General features: G+C 37.3%; 1 protein-coding gene across 5 annotated transcripts in view; it reads right to left on the bottom strand.

The window, feature by feature from the left end:
- The window catches only part of TASP1 (taspase 1), an 80431-nt gene that overhangs the window by 17369 nt on the left and 39522 nt on the right, over nt 1–23540 (bottom strand). For 4 of the 5 annotated variants that reach the window (XM_065059909.1, XM_065059906.1, XM_065059907.1 and 1 more), the window contains exons 9-11: nt 22539–22658; nt 21568–21646; nt 6329–6439 (exon numbers count right to left, since the gene is read on the bottom strand). In XM_065059909.1, the coding sequence (XP_064915981.1) occupies nt 6329–6439; nt 21568–21646; nt 22539–22658 (310 nt within the window). Of the gene's footprint in view, nt 1–2582; nt 3369–6328; nt 6440–21567; nt 21647–22538; nt 22659–23540 lie in introns of all 5 variants that reach the window. The other variant, XR_010471916.1, reaches the window with a different exon arrangement.

Here is a 23540-nt window from a genome sequence, read left to right as displayed (position 1 = left end):
AGTTTTTGTTTGTTGGGGGTTTTGTTCATTTCTTTCTTCTTTCTCCTCTTTCGAGGCCTAAACAGTATCTAAAAATTAAGCCATCGAGAAAAAAAAAATAAGAGAACAGACTTCTGTAAAAAATAACTATATAGGTAATGGCATTTTTTCACATAACATTAATTAGTATTTAAACAGGAAGAGAAAAGGCGCAACTGAAGCACAGTCACGTATATTAAAGTTATAGTGGTTTCTCATTAGAAGAAAAAAGTAATCTGGCTCCCACACTCTCACATCATTTTGCTCTCTCTGTACTCTAAAGAATGACAGATCTTGCTGTACAGTTAGAAATTCAGTAAAAATAGAACAAAATATGCCTACTAGTAAAAAAAAATATACTGTAACAAAATAAAATTGCTAGTTAAAGCTTTGATCTAATAGATTGCTAATGACAAAACTACAAAAACCTGGAGATTTTAATAATATTTTAAGTCTCATGAAACCCATCGTTCCTTCCCAGTCGCATTGGTGTAACACTGAAGAATTTGGCATGAAAAGATCCAAATCAAAACTTCAACTCCAGCATTAACTAATAATGTTAGCACTGCCTGGTCACACCAGAAAGAAGAAGTAGGAAAAACCATCTTTCAATAGTTGTGGTTTAATCCTCACCTCCCCTAGTCACAAAACTGTATTTACAAAACACATTTCCCTCCTTCAAAGCTCAACTATTCTGCTATTGCTGTCTGACATATAAAAAGCATTAGCGGCTTTTATTTATATATTTTGTATCTGCAGCAATGGTCTCTTAAAAATAAGCAACTAGGTCTTCATAGCAGCCCCACTGATCCCATCACATTCTGCAAGAACAAGCACAACTGAACGCCAAGACCCAGGTCCAGGCTCAGAGAGCAGGGACAGAGCACGTGGATTTCCCAACTGTTAAGGCAAATCATGGCCTCAACATTCAGTCTTGCTCTGGAGGAGCTACAGTGATGAGCAAAGAACGTTTTATTTCTTCTATGTAAACTAAACTACTCCCATGATGAAGGTCACCTGCTCCACGGCAAGCGATCAAGTTGCTCATTTCTGACCCTCTTCTCCCATTCCAGACAGATCCAGCCTAACACAGATTCAATACTAAACCGTAAAAAGAAGTGTTTTGTTTACACTTGCCCAGCCGAAGCGCTAACCAGCTGTTCATCAGATGTTTTACATTCATACTTTTCCACAGTAGAGAAACCATCACCAGCTTGATCGTTTACATTAGATTTCAAAGCCTTCAGAACTTTGGTCTGAACGGGGTGTAATCAAAGTGCTTTAGCATCCCTCAGTTTTAACGGAGTGCAGCTAAACAGCTCTAAATCTGACCATGCTGTAATGTGAGTGAAATCCAGATTCTTTCAGGTCAATAATCTATAGATCACCTACCCCACTGGACTTCATCCAGCCTGTGTACAGAATGTGTTTAAAGTGAAGCTCTTTACCACTCTGCTTCTGCCGTGTATTCCACTAAACTTCCAGCTTACAATTTAAACAAACATTAGAGGAATATATAAGCACTAAATGAAGCCTGCTTTTAATTTCGTGCACCATTATTTGTTAAATGTTTAAGTGCAAGCTGCCTGAAACCAGAGATCTTTATATTTTATGGTAAGTAAGTAATTTAAAACATCTCTTTAGAATTTTTAAAGAACCTACAAGGAAATGCACCTGTACTTTCAAACTTCACATGAAAAATTTTAAGAAATTAAATAACTGAGGATACCGCTGTCCAATAAATTCCCACTGCTTTTGGGAGAAGCACAGTCAGGACCAAGACAAACCCTCGTGTAATATCACCATGTTGTATTAATATTAATTTTTCAGCTGGTTTTATTGTACAGGTAATGCATATAATTTAACATTCAAGCCTGTCTGCCATACAACACAAATACAAACCTGTGAAATTCTAAACTTGCAGTGGATAAAACAGATTATATGAAACTTTAGGATCACTTCATACTCTTCTCAAATCTTTTCCTTTGTGTCATGGAGAAGACATCTCAATGCTCTCATAGCGTGCTTCCTCCACTATAAAACCACAAAGGACACTACAAAGCATATTCTGTGATTCCCAACTGCCCAAACTCCTGCTCCTAAGAGAGGTATTTGACACAACATTTCTGAAAGAGAAACTGTCAGCGTCATCCTTCTGCTGTTACCTTTCTGCAGACATTGCTCATTTGTGAATTGAAGCACAACTTGAAAACAGACAACATATTTCCGCTAAGGAAAGAACAAATAACAGATTCCATCTATGTTTTTCAGCTCATTATTTTCTAATACGTTATAAAAAGCTTTAAAGTACAATTCATAACATTGCCATTGATAAAAGCCCAGATTTCCCGCCAGTGAGATGACACAAACATTAAGTCTACATTCCGCAAACTTGGCCACATTTGAAAGGAATGATGAGTAACAAAATCCTCTGTTCTTCTGTTTGGAAGGTATTTGTGTTTACAGAACATCATTCTTCGACCGCATACCAACACTAGCGCTCTTCAACTAATGATATCAAGCCTGCTCAATTTACAAAAAAATCTAAATCTAATTTCTCTCACCTCCAATTCAACCATCAATTGTGCATTATCCATAGTGAGCTGGCTCTGAGAAAGGACGAGAGAAGCACATCTGCCATTAGTTTGCTCATCACCTGCTGTTTAAACAGCACTCACTGTTTAAGCCAGGCATTCCCTAGCTGGAAGGATTCCCAGGGCTCCGCGGAGACTCGGAAAGTTCTGTAAACAGGAAGCACCAAACTGATGGCAACTGCCAAAAGCAGCTGTTCATCCCTCCAACACAAGTAACGCACATTTTGACTTCTGACAAAACGTTCTAGCTCTGCTTTGTTAAAGCTGTTGGGTTTTTTTTCTGGCTTCAGTCCATTATAATTCTGGCGAAAGTTTGACATGACCACAAAATACGGCTTTTAGAAAGAGTAGTAAGGACAGAAGCCATGCTATTAAAACAGGCTAATAGCCAACTTGCTATCTTCTTGTTTCACACTGGTAAGAAATCCTGTATCGTACCATATATCCTGAGATATCAACTAGTGCACCAGCATCTATGAAAATTGAGAGGAAAAAGTTATTTAGTATAAGCCTAATGTTAAGTTTAATGCCTTTTTTAAACTGTTGCACTATATTGGCAAGACAACTTTCCTGTTCCATCTTCAGAATTGCCAAGATGTTGGTCTCTTCTCCCAAGTAGCGAGTGATAGGATTAGAGGAAATGGCCTCAAGCTGCACCAGGGGATGTTTAGATTGGATATTAGGAAAAAATTCTTCACGGAAAGGGTTGTCAGGCACTGGAACAGGCTGCCCAGGGCAGTGGTGGAGTCACCATCCCTGGAGGGGTTTAAAAGGCGTTTAGACGAGGTTCTTAGGGACATGGGTTAGTGCCAGAGTTAGGTTATGGTTGGACTCGATGATCCTGAGGGTTAATTCCAACCAAAATGATTCTATGATTTGAAGATCCCCCCAAACTACACTACTGGCTACAAACTTAATACTATGTCACATGTGAACAGCAAGACGTATCTGGATTTTGATGTTTCCCTCAATCAGTCCTCATGACAGCAAACTAGATTTCAGGCTTTCTCATCAAAACACGGAATCCAAGCGTTTCACCTACACTAAAAAGGTGGCTGTATCTTAGTTGTTTCACACGCCAGCACTTTCTGATAGCACAACTAAGATAATACACATACCTGCTGTTAGGCAACAAAAACTAATTAGAACATGAAACTTTACAAAGGAATTTTAAAGCACTTTTTTTTCAAATTTTCCTGTCATGAAAAGTATTAATTTGATACTGTAATTCTTTTTACTTTCCCTTGTTCTGTTTGTTTTAGTGTGTCTTCCCAAGGCAATCTGACATCACACTGTTAGTCTGGTACCTCTGCAGCTTCTCTTTCTCTGCAATTGATAATTACAGGTAAAACAAAAACCTTAGCAACATTCAATATGTTCTTAAGTCCCACACAAACGTTTACACATTTTCTGTGAAGAATTCAATATATATATAATTTGACAGTCAGTTGACATTTAAAATAAAAGCATTTGCTGTGCCAACTGATGGCAAAATATATTTGGACCAAACAGCAATATTTACCAAAAAGAAAGCCCAGAAAACTCAAAGCATCTTAAAGGAGGTATCTCAACTGAACAGTTTCTGAATTTTTTGACTTTTATCAGGCAGTTTTTATGAATTACTTTGGCAGTAGCTTTCCATTTTGTATTTGTACATGCGCTAACATGAAATTGCATGAGGATACGTACAATTTGTGCTTGCTTCTAGTACTCCTACCACAAACAGCAGAAGAAATGCTAAGAGCGTGGATTAAAGATCTGACTTTACTGAAGTTAGGTCAATTCCATACAACAGAGTAGTGTTACAAATTAGTGAAGCTTTAATATCACGGGCATCCTTCCTAAAGGCTTCTCTTGGGTAAATAAATCCCTAATTTTGTGCCACTATGCACTGGAACAACTGATTAAATACAAAAAGTCATATTTGTGCTTCTTGCATGATAACGTCTTTGGGGAACACACCGGGATTACTTTGCTCTGCATTCTTACAGCACCTAGAAATGGGTGCAATACAGCAGCAGATTATCAAGTGCAGCCTTCCAGTGTGAAGGTGACTTGACTTCCCCTCAAACAGTCAAATGTAATGTTGTCAGTAGCAGAGTTTAATATAGATTCAACATTCTAAACACAAATAAAGAAATGGCAACACACTGCTTGCCAGGACCAAGGGCAACAGTTCTTGGGTCCCAAAAAGGAATGCTTATCTTCCTCTTTCAGTTCTAATTAAAACACCATAAAAATGAACTCTTGTAACACAGTGTACAGTAAGTGCTATGTTGCTCACAATAAATTTTTAAGGCTAAAATTGTCTGCAGATTCTAAACGTTTAAAAATTGTAAGGGCTATAAAGACAATGCAAGTCAACATATCTGACGGAAGCCTCACTGGAATCTAGGCTGTCTTTAAATGTTCAAGCTTATACAGATATTTCTAATTCCACATTGTCCTGGTTTTGTTAAAAACAAGTTTCTCTTTTAGTGAATTTTGCCTGTCAGCTAAAGCCTTCATATTACCTGCATTTTCCTGGAGAACCAGACACATGTTTTGGTAAACCTAGCAATGGAATGCAAACTTATTGATAAGCACGGATGGACATCTCGCAAGAGGGGTGACAAGAAACAAGTGACCAAGAAACTGACCAACTGTGTATAACATTCCATTCATGTGAATACTTCATATAAAAGTGGGAGATCACGAGGATCTCGTCCCTTTTTCCTTTTTCCCTTCTGCTTATGGCCGACATTAGGAGAGGACCTTGCTAGTCGTCCCTGCGAACTGAGGCCTAGTGAGAGACTGAATCCAGCTCCGACTGGCTGCAGAGTCCAATCCAGGACTTTGGGTGCCGGCTCTGCAGTTGCTGAGACTTTCAAGATTGGTTTTGTATATTTTGTATTATTTTCTCTATTCTTATTAGTAGCATTAGTAAAACTTCTTTAATTTTTCCAACTCTCTTCTCTCTGTCCTTCTTTTCCTCCCAATCGCCTCTCCTTAGTGAAAAGGGGGGAGAGGGAAGGGTAAAAAGGGGGAAGTGGGGGGGGAGAGGGGGTTAACAATACATCTGCCAGGGTTTTATTGTCACCCCGCAATCTTAACCCTCAACACACATTCATATCTTGGTTATGGCTTCAAGAAAGAAAACAAGATCTATATTCACAAGAAATCAAACAGGTATAAGTAGTCATGTGTAATCCTCTCAAATCAAGGAAAAAAATGGGTTTAACTTACAATAGTCTTGAATGAAGTCTACTTCATATTTCAATAAGTTAATTTCATCATGTAAATAGCAAACCAGAACCTGTCTGTCCAAAGCATTTAATTAAAACACGCAGTGGTTTTGAGGGCTATTATATTTACAAGGGTTAACATGATTAATAATTTTTATTAATACTCCTAAATCACCAACTTGAAAAATATGCAATTCTACAGCAGAGCCAGTGATTCAGGCAGGAAATTATTTCTTCAAACCTCTCTGGGTAGTCTATGACTCACATAACAATTGAGATATTTCCAAGGATTTTCTGTGCGATTTCCTAAAATATTCTTCTGTAGTTTGATTTAACATTTTTAGGTGTAACACAACACTAACTTTGAAGCCAACTGCAACATAAGGCTACAACAGAAATCACAAAAATAAGTCTCTTACCTTTATTTATTAGGGTTAATTGCACTTTTAATGATGTTACACAATGCGTAGGCAACTAGCACCATATACTTACCAATAAACTTGTTTTGCATAGTCTCTAGGAGAGCTTGGTGGGCATCTTCCGTTTGCAAAGCACATGAACATTCTCTGGCCAGTATGGTTCGGACAAGGTGCTCTCCACAACCTAAAGAAATATTAAGATTTGGAATAGTCAAAATATAGATATCACTGTGAAGAAACTCTGTCATTATTTTACATCCCCACGGCCAAAATGGGGGGAAAAAAAGCATGACAGGTGTCTGCCATATTTTTAAAATATTTTTTAAAGATTGTGACACTGCGTCACATGAAAATTGAAGATGTCAGCAGTTTTTCCTCACAACTTTCCTGCACAAAGTCATAAACCAAAAAAGGTTAAGTACAGAAAGAAGGAACAGAAATACTGAGAAGGAACTCTGAGACTGTCTCTGACTCGTCATCTTAATCCAGATCCTCCAATTCTCTCCCAAATAATCCACTTACTAATCATTCTCACAGGAACGATCTTGGATGCAACTCTCTTGAAGCCAAGAACATTATTAGTGAATGCCACAGTAACTCCTTTGCATGACACAATCTTCTATTTAGTCCATCTGATTTAACCTTTTGTCAACAAAGAACACATGAATTCATCTATGCTTTTTGACAGGGTGGCTGCTCATTGGACTCCTACTAAAAATTCTTGTAATTTTTAAAGGTTAGTCTTTAAGAAACAACAAAGCTCCAGCAAACAACCACTTATTGCCTCTGTGCTTTCTGTAATTATACCCCAAAACCATTAGTGCTACTTTTGCTCTGTAGGAACACTTTTTCTCCCACAGTCTATTGTTGTAACGTGATTTGGGATGTACAGCTGTGGTCAAATGATACAGTGCATGTTTATTGTCAAAGTTATCTTGGACAGGAAAACACATTGGTGATACCTATATATATATATATATGTATATATATATATATATATGTATATATATACACACACACACACATATATACAAAAGTATATATATATATATATGTATGTATATATATACACACACATATATACAAAAGTCATCATGTCTTCCATCTGTTGACATTTTTCCTCAATGGCAAGGAAGCAGATGAAGCAGCTAGAAGAGGTCTAACCAAGCACCAGTTAAGCTGAAATGTGTTATCCAGTTAGGAAGAAAGGAAAACCACAGCTAACCAATTCAACGGCTGATTTTAATGATCTAAATCATCTGACAATTATTTTAATTATTTAAGTGACTACAGTCTGATCAGACATACATCAGGGTCTAAAACAGCATTAGACACCAGAATATATATATAGAGAGGTCAAATATAGTCAGTTCCCTATTATCTATATGTATTTCTAGCGAATTTCTCATTAACCAAGACAACATGCAAGCACTGTGCTGGCTTCCATACAAAAATCAGCTATAATCCAGTTATTATTACTATTATCCTTAGAAGCTCAGGTGCAGAACTACACAAATAAGCACACCTATGTAGCTTCCAAAGACAATTTCTGGCTGGAAACAACCTATTAACAGCTGCTTTCACATGGCAGAGAGCTGCACCTGGTATAAGACATCAGACCTAAGCTGGTTTCAGCCAAAGGCAGCTCAGCCTCCATGGCCAACATTCACTTCACTAACAAGGTTGGAACAGAGAGAACTGAGTGACTCTGGCTGCAGCCAGCCTAGATCTGGCAGAAAGCAAGAACTAATAAATAAACCCAACCCAAAGTGGCTCCAGCGCAGCCTGCTGAGCGTCTCATCGCTCTGCTTCCCAATGTGCTGAGTTTAGGTTTGGGCACAACATCTCACAGAGCGGATTCTTGTTCTTGCCACCACTTTTCAGCCCTAATTAACATGGCAACCAAGAATCTCTCTGCTTACTTGTCACAGAATTACATCCTTCCCCTAAAAGGCAAAGTGAGTCCACAAACACTCTTTTTCAAAGACTGCTATTAGATAGAAAAAGAAGACACTTCACCCCTCATTTTCAACATTAAACAAACTGCAAAAAAACCCTATGGAGCATTATGTATGTGTTAAATGTCAGAGAATAACGCCAGGGAACAGATTGCAGAAGAACTGTGTACACGTGTCCTGCAATCTTGGTATCTTCGATCATCAAAATTACACATTAGTCTTGAGTTAAGTATTCCAGGCAGTGTTTCCTGATTAATACGATTCAGTTAAACTGAACTGTTCAAATTGAGGTACTTTGGTGTTGAATCAACATGTAATTGGCACACCAGAGAGACAAAAAATTCTTTGTATAGCAAACAGATTGAGTAAAAAGCAGTTATAAATTTAGAGCATGGAAACCCAAGGAAAACAAACTTCTGTGATAGCTGAAAATGAAGGAGCTGAAATACAAATGCACAGCAAAAGGAGACGGTTCTTGAGAGCACAAGCAGAAAGAGTGTTTATTGAAGTTATTGAGAGCAGGGTCCTGGTTAGGATATTATCTTCAAGAGGCTCACAGCTCAACAGCTGCTTACAGGAGGATCTATCTGTTCGTTGCCTCCATGCTCAAGAGCTTTTGACCACAATAGAATTGAGAGTTATCTAAATTCAGGATAAAGTAATGTACAAAGAATATGCAAAAACTGCAAAACGCATTTTAGGCATAGACCATAACACGACTATCACTTCTTTTTAAACTAAGTAAACGTATTCCTCATGGAGTTTTGCTGTGAAGAATCAAACTAAATAAGCATGTGCTCCAGCAAAAACTTAGCAAGTTGATATTTTTTTCTCTTGAAAAGAATCTGTTAACAGCTTTCAATATAATATTTATACCCTATATGAGGTAAGAAGCATGGGACTTAGAATGTGAATCAAGCAAATGAGACACAAAAATCAGAGTGAGCTTACGCATCTCCTATGCATCTAGTAATAAAAACAGATGTTACTACTTCACCATTTTTAAGTAATTCCTAAATTAGCATCAAAAAGACAATAGCCATTTTTTAGCATGATGTATAATGTTATTTTCCCCTAGGAGAATTATTTTATTGAAGAGTTCCCATAACATCAAGTCTGCTACAAAAAAAGAGAGAGAGAAAACTTAATACGGGTTAAGAACAGCTGCAGCCCACTGATGTGATCCAGGATCAACCACAAGGAAAGCAGCCTTGCAATTCTACTAACACATCACACATCTCTACATCCCTACAGACAAAGTCATTTCTTTTTGTCATATTTATGTCAACCTATAAGGCAGCAAACTTACAGACTGCTGCTGGCAGTGTATGTAAAAATCTTTCAACACATCACATGCCAGCAATCTGCAGGGACAGATAACTAAGGAAAATAATCCCCCCATCTTGAAAAGGAATATTTGTTACTGCAGTTTTTGATGTAGGAGCATCTATTTTTGAACAAGAAAAAGAACTAAGCAGTGTTTCACATACTTTGACCAGATAAAGGCTGAGAAAAATAACTACCCTAATTATTCCAATAGATCTGCCCTTCCTATCATTTCACGTTAGAACCAAATACTACAGTGTGAACTGTCTTGCAGGTTTAGCAGACCTATATGTCTTTATAGTCTCAAACTGGGAAACACTGTAGATTATATTATGGCTAGACACAAAATGAATGTTTATAGAATTACAGTAATCAAAACCTAATTTATAACTTACAATATAAAGTTGCGGGTTCAAACTTATAGTTCCATTCACTTGTAATGTGAATTAGCCAACAGCATTAGCCAACTGCTTCAAAACTTTTACTAAGATGACTCGAGACAGCAACTACAGTTGAAACTACCTTAACACACTTCCAAACCACGCACATAAACTGATGGAAATGTAAATCTCGTCCATTGGCATAACTATCTCACATTGTACTGCATTTAACTGTATGCATTGTTATATTTTGCTGTTTGTCACCGAATAATACTGAAACCAAAGCACCAGGGACTCCTAGGAAGAATTTTTCAATTCTACATTGAAGTCTCAAATGCACTTGTTTCAGAAACTTTCCTGCAAGCCGAGTTTACACCATTTTATTATCCTTTCCCAGATAAGACAACTTCTTCAGTAACCTGAAGCTCATTACACCTCAAAGACAAACAGTTTGCAGTGACAGACCAGAGCTTTCCTAAGTCTTCACACACAAGCGACTCAAATGGAGACGACCGTCTGGAAAAATGTACTGGGTTCGGTTAGTGCATTTTACTGAAATAACTTTAATATAATAAGAAAATTCTTTTTCTAGTATTGTGCAAACATATTGCATACTCATAACCCAGCTGCTGACAAACTACTGCAGTCCATGCTTGCAGAAGTAAGTACAATTAGTTGCTCTTCTCTAGGATAACTACTGGTGAAATAAGCAATGTTTCTACAGAAAATGTCTCTGGTTTGACAGAGAAATAAATACATACATAAATGCAAAGACGCATATTTTGATGCAAGTTTAAAGCCGCCTCGATTAAGGGGAAAGAAGTTTAAAAAAACAGATTCCTAAAGGCTCCAGAGGTCTATGGCAGCAACAGGCTCCTATGACAAGGGAAGCAAAGAAGGATAAGGCTCAACAGTCGTAACATTTATTTTACACTTAAACCAACACACTTAGCAAGAAGCAGAATAAACTAAAGAAACAACACACACAAAAAGCCCACTCATAAAAACAACAAATGCAACAACAACAAACAAACAGACAAACCTCACCCAAAAAAACCCCAACTTCTCTTCAACCAGAAGCTTCTAACCCTGCCTGAGAACTTGGAGATCAAACAGAAAACCCCTGATGATCATAGAGAACTGATTTTCAGAGACATGTAGCTTCTTGGATCACACCACAGTACAGCTTCTACTGCAGTGTTTCTTTCAAAGTGCAAAGCTGACCAACAGTGGAATATGACTTCCCTCTTCTGTAGGTATTTAAACGTGTAATTAATTTCTGGGAATAAGAAGCACTTCTCCTATTCAGACATCCCTCATTGATTCCTGCAAGATCCCCACAAGAACAATCTGGGAATCTACAGCTTCTTCTTTTTTCACAGTCTCTTTTTCTTCTCTTATCCCATTATAACTTCACAGTTATATATGTATCAATAGCCCTCGAGTTACTATTTAAGCCAAAAATAGCACAGAAAAGCAAAAACCCCCAGCAGGTTTTGGCACAGTAAGATGGTCATTCCTGCACTCCATGCTCCAGATATTGCTGTCAATCAGATCAGGAAAACTACAAGTACCTGTTACGTTGTACAGTGCTGTAAAAGTGAGATACATAAGAGATAGGAACTGATCATGGAAACCTGTTACTATCCTGACAAACAATAATTTTTCCACTGTCATTCACAATTCCAGTAGTGGGCAGATACTCTAGAAAGCAACTCTTCGGTACCTAAATATCAATATATGTACAAGACGAGAAATGTATCGGGGCTGCATACCTTAGCAGGCATAAACACAAACTGCACACCCATTTAAAGATTTAATGACTTTTTTTGTTGTTATAGTCCATAAAGTTAAACAATTTCAGTGTTTGCTGCATATACTTGATCGTATTAGTACTGAACAAAGCCCAGCAAAGGCCCACAAGCCACCAGCCATTATGCTGTAGAGCCAGGCCCTGTCTTCGCATTCCACATAGTGCTTAGCGCTGTGTGCTTATAGTGGTTTTAAGCTCTATTTTTGAATGTTTTGTTCCATTTAGCTTGTCAGTAAATTAAAGCAATGAAATTCAGCAGCACAGGTAGGTACCAGGCAGGTACACAGTGCAGCACAGCAGCTGCAGAGACAATCCAGATGCTCTTTGGGAAAGTGTCAGCTGCTGAACTAGGAAACCAGGCAAGTCAATGACATGGAAACTAGAGCTTAACATTTTTTATTTTACCTACCAAATTGATCCTTAATAGTCCATAGTTCTATTGTATAGTAGTTTACTAGTTAGCCTACACAAGACTTTTGCAACAACCAAGTTAACAGTTGGTTTGGGGTTGGTTTGGTGTTTTTGTTTTGTTAGATTGTTAACATCTTTGATTTTGAGCTATTACATTAGATACTATTTTACACTACATACTATTTTGAAGAAAAGGCAAGAAACCTGTGCTATAATACTTAAATTTTAACCCAGCCTTCTGTACCAAACAATAACTAATTGTCTACTTGATTCATAGGTTATACAAACCTTAACTTGCTATAGACTTTAGTCCTTAATTTGAGCTTCACGCAAGAAACTAAGGATTAAATTACTGTTTTTTTTTTTTTCCTCAGCACAGTGACTTCTCTTTTTCTATTTCTAATGCTTGAAATAACCACAAGAGGGGAAAGAACACAGCACAATATAAGCTGGACATCTTATACAATGCACGCTCTGCGTCTCGTAATGTTCTACCAATGGAACCAAGATGGCAAGTGAAAGGGAGGCCTTCTGCAAAGCCAGGGCCTCCGAGCAGTGTGTCAGAAAGAAATTGTTTTTCTGCTTCTTTTGATGGGAGATGCTTTCAAGTCAGGAAATTAGAAACAGGTGTGCCAGAGGGCACACACACAGCCATGCACCACACTGAAAAACACGCGTTTTCAATTTTCAGACATGAAAGAGACTCCTGTTGAATGGAAGGAGAAATGAAAATCTAGCTTGCTTTCTGCGAGCCATAAGCAGAGAGCTTATGGAGCTTTGACAAGCTGCTGGAGCCAGTCGAGCTATTGAAACATACGGTACCTCAAGACAAAGTGTTGGAACTTGTTTTAAAGGAGTACAAAATGGAAACTTGCATTACTCACATTCATTTGAGAATGGAAAAATTAATCTAGTTTACTCCCCTGCCAAAGTATGACTCTTCTCTTTTCAGAAGCTAAAGACAGAAGTTACAGGTTATCTGTGTTTTATTATCTATTCCAGAGTCTGAACCCGGTCCTGTTAAGTTGTTTCAACTTCGGTATTATTTTCAGTTAAACAGTAGTGCCTATAAAAGAAATGTCAGTAAACAAGTTAAAAAATTACTATTTCTGCTTTCTTTCCTGAATAACTTCTAGTTATGCCTAATGAAAACACAGTGAAACCTGGGTTTTAGTACACTCTGGTTGTCATTACCAGCATCTCCAGAAAGAGCTGACTGAAAACTTGCAAGTCAATGATTTTAAAAAACAAAATACAGTACAATCAAAAGATTTGGCTGGCAAGATATCGATACAGTTAGTTACATATTAAAATTAAAATTTAAAGTCCAATTCTGCAAAGGCATAAAATGCTGCAGACTAGCATAAATGCTCTACAGTACTAAATTAAAGTTGCACAACTCTTTTCTTTCTGTACTCCTATCAGCTGCTGCATCTTACTGACCTGGTGCCAGGAAGAGCACCTGCAAACAAAGTCCGGTCCAATTCCTAGAGCATCGATCCTGGAGGGATCAATGGAGCACATTCTTGCTGCAGACAGAAAATTTTTAGATGATCAAACTTCTAAACTAACAAACACTCACTAGTGGCAATTTTTCAAAAGGCTGTAACTTCAATAAGTTTGGGTAGGTTTCAAAGATAACAAAGACAAATTCAGCATCCAGGCAAACTATGTCTTAAAGTATCTCCTCTAAGGAAAGGTGGGAAAATACTTTTTGTATTTTTAAGTTTTTAATATGGGCAAATAAACTAAAATCACTCAGAAGATCAACTCATACAGCTTTTCTACAATTTGACAGATAAGAAAAAAAAGGCTAAAGAGTTAAAATATGCCAAATGTATGAATCCTTCACTTCTAAATAGTGGGAAATGCTAGATAACTTTGACTATTAAAAAGAGCTATTTGCTTCAATTATCACAAACAAGAAGAATTTCAGATATAGCTCCAAGAAAGGTTAGAATGATGAAAAAATGTAGTTTCATTACAGAGGATATGGATTTTTACATTGTCCTTTACATTTAATATATTTTGAAAGATTAATTTCAGTCAAACTGAAAAGGAAAAAGCAAACTCTTTTGCCTCGGCTTTCATCAGAAGCTTTATTGCTATTGATCTCTTCCTAAAAATACTACACCTCTCCAAACTACATCACTTTTGTCATTTAAGATTTACAGGAAAGGAAGACAGTAGCTTAATATATAAGCTAACTACATGTATATGATTATTTTCTCCCAATCACAGAAAAATGTTTGAAAGCAGAGTTAAGTTTGCCACTGTCTCCATTTCACTTGATATCATTGCACCTGTTTCAAAGCATTTGGGCAAGACATGGCAAACGGGAACAGGACTAAGAGCATTGAGAGGACAAGACTGTGCTGCATGGCCGGCTGCTGCCCCCACTAATGAACACCCTGATCCGCAGCAGCAGGGCTTCTGCAGGACACACCACTTCCAAGAAGCCCCTGCTACTTCATGTTTACAACATGTTATTACGATAAGTCCAATTAAAATTTCAAGAGGCAATAAGCACTCTTTGATTGTTGCATCCATCCCGTTCTGCTTCAAAACAACCCTCCCAAAGGCCATTTAAACCACCGTTCTGATTATTTTGTGCACAAACCCCCTCAGCTTTGAACACTGCGGTACCGTGTTCACTTCTTCACGCTACCATTCTCACAAATCATCTCTGCCTGGTGCTTCCTCTCTCTCCGTACAGCCTCGTGGTGGTGGTTTGGCTCACTGTATCAATGACATAACTCTTCTCCATATGCAGCTGCTTCATCTGCGATGCATTAAAATTACCTATTATTCCCCAAATCTTACAGGACCAGACTGATTTTGAGATAACACAGATTTCTACAAAGACAAACTGCACCATAGCATGTATCTCACATAGTGCAGCTCAGAGGATCTATACAGGATACAAGATTTGCATGTGAAATTCCTCTGGTCGTTTGGAGCACAGACTCCGAAGGACAAAGGCCAGACAGACAAACAGCACCAGCCCAGGTATCGGCAGTCACTGGATCCCAGCCCTCAACACACGGGGATCACAAAGGCAAAGCCCTACATCATAAGTCAATTCATTGGCGTTAAACCTTCCCTAAAAAATATTTACTCCACAGATTTGCATATCACTGTGGTTCCTGTCAAAAATGAGTTTAACTCAGAACATTGGCTTCATAAGGAAAGAGGGAAATTGGCTTCGTTGGGAGGAATTGGCTTAATCGAGGGAATTGGCTTCCATAAGGAGAGAGGGAAATGTTCCTGTTCCATTTTGCTAGCAAAAGCATCCATGAGCTACAAAATGGACTGGGAAGGAGAACAGATATGAACAACAAGTAAAAGTTTGAACAGCAAAAGGCAGGGAGCAGAAGAGTGAACATACTTATTTCCTTATGAATAAGGATTTAAAAAAAAACAAGAGAACCCTCCTTGAGCAGGGGACTGGACTAGATGATCTCCAGAGGTTCTTTCCAAGCTAAACCATTCTGTGACTTTTCACAATACAAAATGTGTTCTTTTTCACTTCATGGAATGGTGCATCATATATATGTATGTATAACAGCTTTTAAAGTATTTTGATGTAATCCCTAAAATGCCTTTATGAGAAGAGAGGCCACTGCTCTCGACCAGAGATCTTAACAGTCACTCCCTTAGGATCTTGGTGAATTCACCAGCACAAGAAATTGTTAAGGGAGTCAGGCACATGCTTCTTATTTGCACAGAATACATACAGTCTATCTGCCTTCATTAAAACATGGCTGTTACCTGTACCTGATTTTCATTCAGTCAGTAACGGACTCTGGGCAGGGGAGCAGAGCAAGACATCATTGAATAACTTCTCTTAGGCTGAATCCTCACCTACACCTCACTTTGGGTCCAGAAACCAGATATCTCTGTTGTTTTCTCAACAAAACACCAGTTCAGGCTCAGTCCTCAAGCCCAACTATATTTGTTAACATGCTTAAGTCTTCTGAAAGAACTCAATAAATTGAAAGATTCTACTCCTTTTTCTTTAGGATTATAAACCCCATTTAAACTTTCCCTAGGACATCACATCACTGTCCCTTTCCTATATCAAATATTCTCCTCAGAGGGAATAAAAGCTGGAGACTTTGCAGCTTTGTGATACAGAATTTCTGCATTTAAGTAATGCAAGACCTCCTGTGCGTCTTCAGAAACACAACATTAAAAGGTTTGAGGGTTTCAATGGCTGACACACATATACAAAGCACATTCTTGAAGAATGGGTAAATATGCTTTCTACTGCCTACTGTTGTAAAGATGTAAAAAAGGGAATTCAACTTTATTCTCGGTCTCTACATTTCCACTCAAAAATTCCACTTATAGTTGCATTTTCAAAGCCTCCAGCATCAACAGTTTCTGTAAATTTTATATTTACCTTTATATATTGAAGGTCCTGTATATTCAAAGAGAATTATTACTTTTCAAGTTATCTCTGAGGAAAAGCACAGCCCGCCTCTTACCCCGGTAGTATTATTTCTGGCACGGTTAGTAGAGGAATATTCACAATCATCATGGATAGTCCAACTGGAGAAGAGATTCCATGTCACACTTGATATTATTTTGAATGAGAAGAATATACACAAAGTCTTTGATTCCTATTATGTTCAGGAAAAAAAGGAAATGTTTTCTTCAAGTACAGCCAAAGAATGGACTATTGTTTCTCCTGTGGTCAGGGTTTGTTCACAAATGTTTTTGCTCCAAATAATACCCATCTTCCTATGTTTACATTCATATCCCAACAAAAAACATTCACTAGAGTTCCAAGCAGCCTTAGGAGTGTGGTTTTGGCCTCTTTTTTTGGGGGAGCTCGAGGTGGTGGGGGTGTTTACAAGGTTTTAAAGTCTCAAGATTTGTCTTCTGCTGTTTCTCCAAAAGCCAGTTTAGCTGTTTCTTACATTTATACCACATAAAGGCCAGTGGCCATGCTCACCTCATTAACAAGCTTTCACTCTGTCCCTATCATCATTCTAGCATGGAACGGTGCTTACATGAATGTTGCTACGTGTCACTGTTAGGGTTGCCCAGGTATCTTAGCTATGCCTTCAACATTCTCTGAACTTCTTGAATTTGAACACTGGTTTTGAGATACACACAGAATTCCTCCAATGTTTATAAATATATACCTATATATATATATATATATATATATATGAAATTCAGAGTTCATATGTTGAAATGTCTCCAAAAGTAAATTCTAAAAAATCAGAAAGATTTTACTTGTATTATACTGAGATTACAGAATAAACCTTGAATAAAAGGCCCCTTATTTTCACAGTCGTTTCGAAGTTCCATCGTCTCCCCCATCCTGTCTTCAGAAAGTCTTCATCTTTTCATTTCAGTTGTTCCACCTCCTGTTAAACTATATCCATAAAATATGAGTTTTACAATATCCTGTGTTTTATAAACCATGAAGTAACTTTTGAAAAGCCAAAAAAAATAAAATCAAAGACAGTGTGGCTAAACAACAAGGCCAAGGCACTGTTAGAGGTAAGAAAATACTGTTCAAAAAGTTGAAGTCGTGCCCAAACAAGTTCAGAACCACCACCTTTGGCACATTCAATATAAAATCAGGTTAAAAATGGCCAAAAATATTTGAGAAGCAACTTGGTAAAGGCATAAGAGCTAATAGCAAATCCTCCTTGAACATACAAAAAGCAGGAAGCCTGCCAGCATCCACAGGGCCAACAAATGATCAAGATATAAAAGCATGTCTTCAAATAATACATGGCCATTGAAAGCAAGCTACATGAATTTGGAAGTACTTTTAATGAAGTACTTTTATGGTATTGCTTTCTTTTTTCTCTTTTAATGAGGAAGCTACTGAAAGTTATGCCTCAAACTGAAGCTTCAATAGAAGGATTTTAGAACAAAATAAATAGAAATTATAAAACCTACTGTGTTACTAACCATGCCATTTAAACTAACACTTTTTCCAAGAAAACTTCTACAAAGGTAAACCATCACAGAAAGACATAACTGGCCTTCTAAGTGCAAAAACAGAGAAATCTTGAGGAATCATCCTGACCTATTAAAACCAGAGGTATCTACAGCTTATAAAGTCCCAATATCACAAATTGCTGGTAGTTTGGAGATCACAGTGAAGGTGCTTTTCCCCGTCCCATGTTGTTCCTTGGAGACCTGCAAACACCCTCTTCTATCTGAAATAAGACACCAGCCATCTGGAGCTGTGGCTCGACCCAGTCTGTCCATTCTTACATTCCTGCCAACTCTGCATGGATTTCAATACGCAAGAGTTTGGATTCTGTATACTTTGAATTAGGATTTCAAAATCTCCCCACACCAGAGGTTTTCCTCAACTGGTTTGACATTTGCTGCTCATAGCCTCCAAAACTCAAAGGCATGATCAATTTCATAAGTATGGAAGCAAACCTGGCCCTCAGAAATTGCTTGTAGGAAAGTGATGCCAAAGAACATCCTTTATCAAGACCAAATATAGAGCTTGATGTACTAAAATCAAGGTTTGAATTTCCACCCCCAGCTACCACTAATACAAAGTTTAAAAGCTTAAAACAGCAGGAATGCAAAACCTTTTATGTCCCAAAGAATCTTTAAGTTAAAATTATTTTGTTTAACATATATTAATACTTAATAATTTAGACCATACTTTTGGTAAAGCTTTAAGGGAAACAGTTAAACTTTCCTCTTCATTAAAGATTTTTGTTTTAATTACAAATGTGGTTTGATGAACTAAAGACTCTATGAAATCTTTCAATAATAAATATTAAAGATCTACACATAACGTACTCAATACACACAGCAACCAAAGCCTAATTGTCTTTTCCACCTCCAATACAACAGAAGAAATATCCCCTGTAGAAAATGGTAGGATAACTTTGTGCCAAATTTACCACTTAAAGACAAATTAAAATGTAAAAACATGTGAAATTAAAACAATAAAATGTTAAATTGTGAAAAGCCCATAAATCTAAACCAATTGTAAATTTCAGTTTTAAGTACTTATTTTAAATGTGTTTACATAGAAGCATATAAGTATGTTAAATGAAACATGAAATGAATATGCATGCACACACAGTTTTTACTTAGACGTAACATACAAGTTTCATTTGTTGCTATTTTTTTTAAATGTATGTCCACACAAAACCAATTTAGAAACCTGCAAGAGGTGGGTATAACCACTGCTATAAATACAGTCTAGTCTGATTTTACTACAGATATATCAAGTGAAAAAACACTTATAGAATCCCAGAATGGTTTGGGTTGGAAGGGACCTCAAAGCTCATCTAGTCCAACCCCTGCCATGGGCAGGGACACCTTCCACTGGACCAGGTTGCTCAGAGCCCTGTCCAACCTGACCTTGAACACTCCCAGGGATGGGGCACCCACAGCTTCTCTGGGCAGCCTGTTCAGTGCCTCAGCACCCTCTTCTTCTCTTAGGAAGCTCTGTCAATTTGAGACAAGTTTCATTCTTTCAACCTTTCCTATAATTTAATTTTTCCATTCCTCTATCCCTTAATTAACTTCACGGTTCACATTTTTGGATACTCATCTTTTCAATAAGGGTCAGGCATCAATATATTTTTAAAATGCACTAAACATAAAATACATTATAAAACAAAACATTATGAGCTTCTGAAAATGGAAAAAAGAATGGTATTGATTACAGTTCCCACTTCCTGTAAACATTTCTATCTCCCTCTCTCTCACACACACAAACACTTTAAAGGAAAGCCAGCAACAAGAGTTTAATTAAACACCGCTAGTCTGAATTTTGAATCACTGAATAAACAGATGGCCATGCTTCATAAACCGTTAGCAGTCTATTTCAATTAACCGGGATTGGTACTAAAGTAATGTCATGGAAGCTAGAAAATTTGAACCAAAGAAACATATATATGTGTGTGATAAGTTATAAATAACATTAAAGTATTTACCACTGTATAAAATTGGTACCAGCAAAAAGAAAGGGGATTTCTGTTTAAGGCTATCATTAAACCCAGACGTCTCCTTTAAATGGATTGGGACTTCAAATCCAGTTGACTTTGAAAACAGAGTTTTAAAAAATTCAATAAAGGTGTCCTTCTCAACTTTTCCACCATCTCTAATATTGGACTTAGACTTGCTAATTATTATGGTCCCAAATATTGCAATATTTACATATATTTGCTTACATAGGTAAGCATTTATTAAACTAGATCAATACAGTGTTCCTTGAGGGGAAAGATCTTCCAACACTTCTGCATTCAGTAGGACTTTCCTTCGCTTAAGTACTAAAAAGGACACTCGCTATTACAACATTAAACATCTACATGGATTTTCAACAGCCCACGACAGACATAAATAGAGGGGAAATTTGAAAGGTATATGACTTTAAACTTTAACTTTTTTTTTTTTTACTATCTTTTTACTAGTTTTCATGTCTTACTATTTGTGACTATTCATACAACTAGAAAAAAGATGAAATGCAGTCTTTTCAAGTGCTTTTATGAAGGAGTTGCAAAGTCTAAGTAACTACCACATAACTTCGCCTTAAAGGTTTTGTGTTCTACAGTATTCACCCAGTATCGTATACCAATACAATTGTCTTTTCACTGTCTGTTCCTGTCAAGCCAAAACAACCTGTCTTACATTCTCAAATCTTGCACTATGAGCTATTTTCCCAGTTATCTTTAGTTGCTTTTGGTGTTTGAGGTTTTGTTTTGAGAATACCAACTGACAGCTGGCTGATAGGCTTCATCTGAACAAAATATGTTTGCGTGTAAAGGATCCTGAGACTTCCAAATGGAAGAGAAGCTACCCTAATTCTAACATGACTTTCACAATTTCTAAACAAATGTTTTCCAAGGCACTCTAATAATTTAGTTCTGCCTTTTCTCCTTCCTTTTGAGAGGAAAAGAGATGAAGAACAAATTCATTTAAATATTCACTTAAAATAGTAATAAAATATTTTGGAGGTAAAAATGCTGTGTGTAGCATTTTTGTACCCAAGGGACCCTCTATGTTAAAGGGCGCTCTAATTATCTTAGTCCTGTACAGAATGCATCCAGTCACAGAAGAATTTTGTGTTTAACGCCATATCAGGCTTATAAAAGCACTTCTTTACAGGAAGACAGGTCCCTTCATACATAACAAACACAGTATATCCTTTCAGTGAAACACAAAATCCTTTAAATGGGATAAAAATTCACATGGTTGTTAATTAAGTAAAAAGATAAGCAACCAACAGAGTAATTAATGGACTTAACGACAGTACTGACAAATATATCTATGTGTAAACAAATGATACACACGTACAATGTAGTCTGGAAATAATATTATAATTCACCATTCATAGAAATCTTTTATTTAGAATTTGTAAACTAATTACAGAGAAAGATAGCAACTTTTAAAAAATATTGATAAAAGTAGTAAATACCTGAAGTACTCACAGCAGTGGAGTAAGGGGTATGAGCTCCTGTATTTTCAGCCCAGCAGCCACAACCATAAAGAGCTGCCTAAGGAAAAAAGTATATCTTTCATAAATTTAAGTATCCAAGGTTTTTAGCTTGTTCCTTTCCCTTAGTTTTAAACAAAAACAAAACCCAAAACACCAACACACCAAAAAAACAAACAAACCCTACACAACAAATAAAGAAACCCAGGAAAAATTCAAGTATTATTAACAGTCAAAATAGCAATTCCAATTCATTTTGCTACGTCTTCCATTACTATTCTTCAGAACTGAGTGATTATCTTCGAGGTGTGGTATTCTAACCTAAATTCACAAAAATGAGGATACAGATCCCAAAAAGAGAAAATAATGCCAACTGTTTCCTATTTGTAGAAAGTCCCTTTCACTCTGCTATTCCAAATGAAAACTTTAACTACATTTCCAAAGAGAACTCCTTATAGAACAGTGGCAAAAGTTGACCCGAAATACAGCTGTAAAGCAACAGAGTATGACATTGCTGATGCAGCTCAAAATTCCCTTGCCGAATAACAATAAGGAATGCCTATACCTGATGTGTCCTTTGTCACTTCAACCAATTCACAAGAAAATTTTACAATTAAATTATTAGGACAACTTCCTTAATATTAATGACAATATTATTTAAAAGCGTTGTAAGCATTTCAGAGACTATTTGTGGTATCAAGGAGGTGATGAAGCCCAAATAATTAAGTTACTAATGGCTTTGGCAAAAGGTAACTGACTATAGAACAGTTTCTTACCTATCAGTGTTTTATAACACTGATGGAGGACACTAAAAACAAAACTTGCATTCCAATGCAGTGATAATGCCTCTGGAGTTTAATGTAAAGGAAGGGAGAGTAACAGTTTGCTATCACAGCTCTTGTTTAGTGCCACAACTCCTGAACAATCATTTTCAACCAAAAAAGCATGTTCACCTGACCAACTCTTCCAGGATGCTTTAGTGCTAAACCTCCACTGGAGACAGCAGCAGCAACATTTCCTTCTTGGTCAACAACGACTGCACCAACTGTATCCAATGTTCCTGAGTCATTCTCCTGCAGGACACACAAACAGAAACAACTACTAAAAACAGGATATTGAACTCAGATAATCTTTCTCAGGAGTGTGAAAACTAATGTGCGCAAAACCAAGTGACAGGCCGATTAACAAAACAGATTTGTTGTCATGCATATTGTACTGATTGTGCTGCCATAAATGTGCTTCCCAAAATGCTCTCTTCCCTCAGGACCTGAAAAAAACTTCTCTGGAAACAAGAAGGTAATAAATATCTCAGAATTCATTAAATGCTTAGATTACCAGCCTTTACTCACAAAAGCGTCAAAAATGCTGTTTTCTTAGTGGTGGGCCCTTGTCCTCTAAGAAATGATTCAGCAACACATTCCAAAGAGGTCACATCAAAATGTCTTTCCCCAAAGCTTTGAGATGGCATTTTTGGAGACTCTGATATTTAAAGCTATACATTATTAAAACAAATATCCACAAGAAGCAGTTTACCACATAAAGAGAAAATTCTGATATTCTGAGCAAGACAATAAATAGAAACCTTAAGTAGAAATCTCCCCCAGGAAAGATTTTCTCTCCCAGACTTGTTCTTGGTTCAGCAACCTTTAGTGGCTTCTTGGTTGAACCAAATTACCCTTTGCTCCCTCTGGGTCACGAGCAAAGAGTCTTCACTTCCATCGCTTGCTCCCCTAAGGTCTTTCAGCATTCATTCCCGATGCAAGCGCTCTGCCTGCTGTCTCACCAACACTTCAGCTGTCTTACCTTGGATCTTTCTGTCCTTCCTTCTTCCTTAATACACCACATTCCCCCACTCTAAGAGCAGTTTTCCCCTGCCTAGGCTTGCCCCAGATACCCTTCTCTACAGAACCCAGGACAAGGCACTTGGACTTCATGCCCAATCACACGCTTTTGAT

The sequence above is a fragment of the Columba livia genome, chromosome 3, assembly GCF_036013475.1.
Source record: "Columba livia isolate bColLiv1 breed racing homer chromosome 3, bColLiv1.pat.W.v2, whole genome shotgun sequence".
NCBI classification, from domain to species: domain Eukaryota; kingdom Metazoa; phylum Chordata; class Aves; order Columbiformes; family Columbidae; genus Columba; species Columba livia.
Note: the sequence above shows the minus strand (reverse complement) of the source record. Positions and strands in the feature narration are given on the sequence as shown.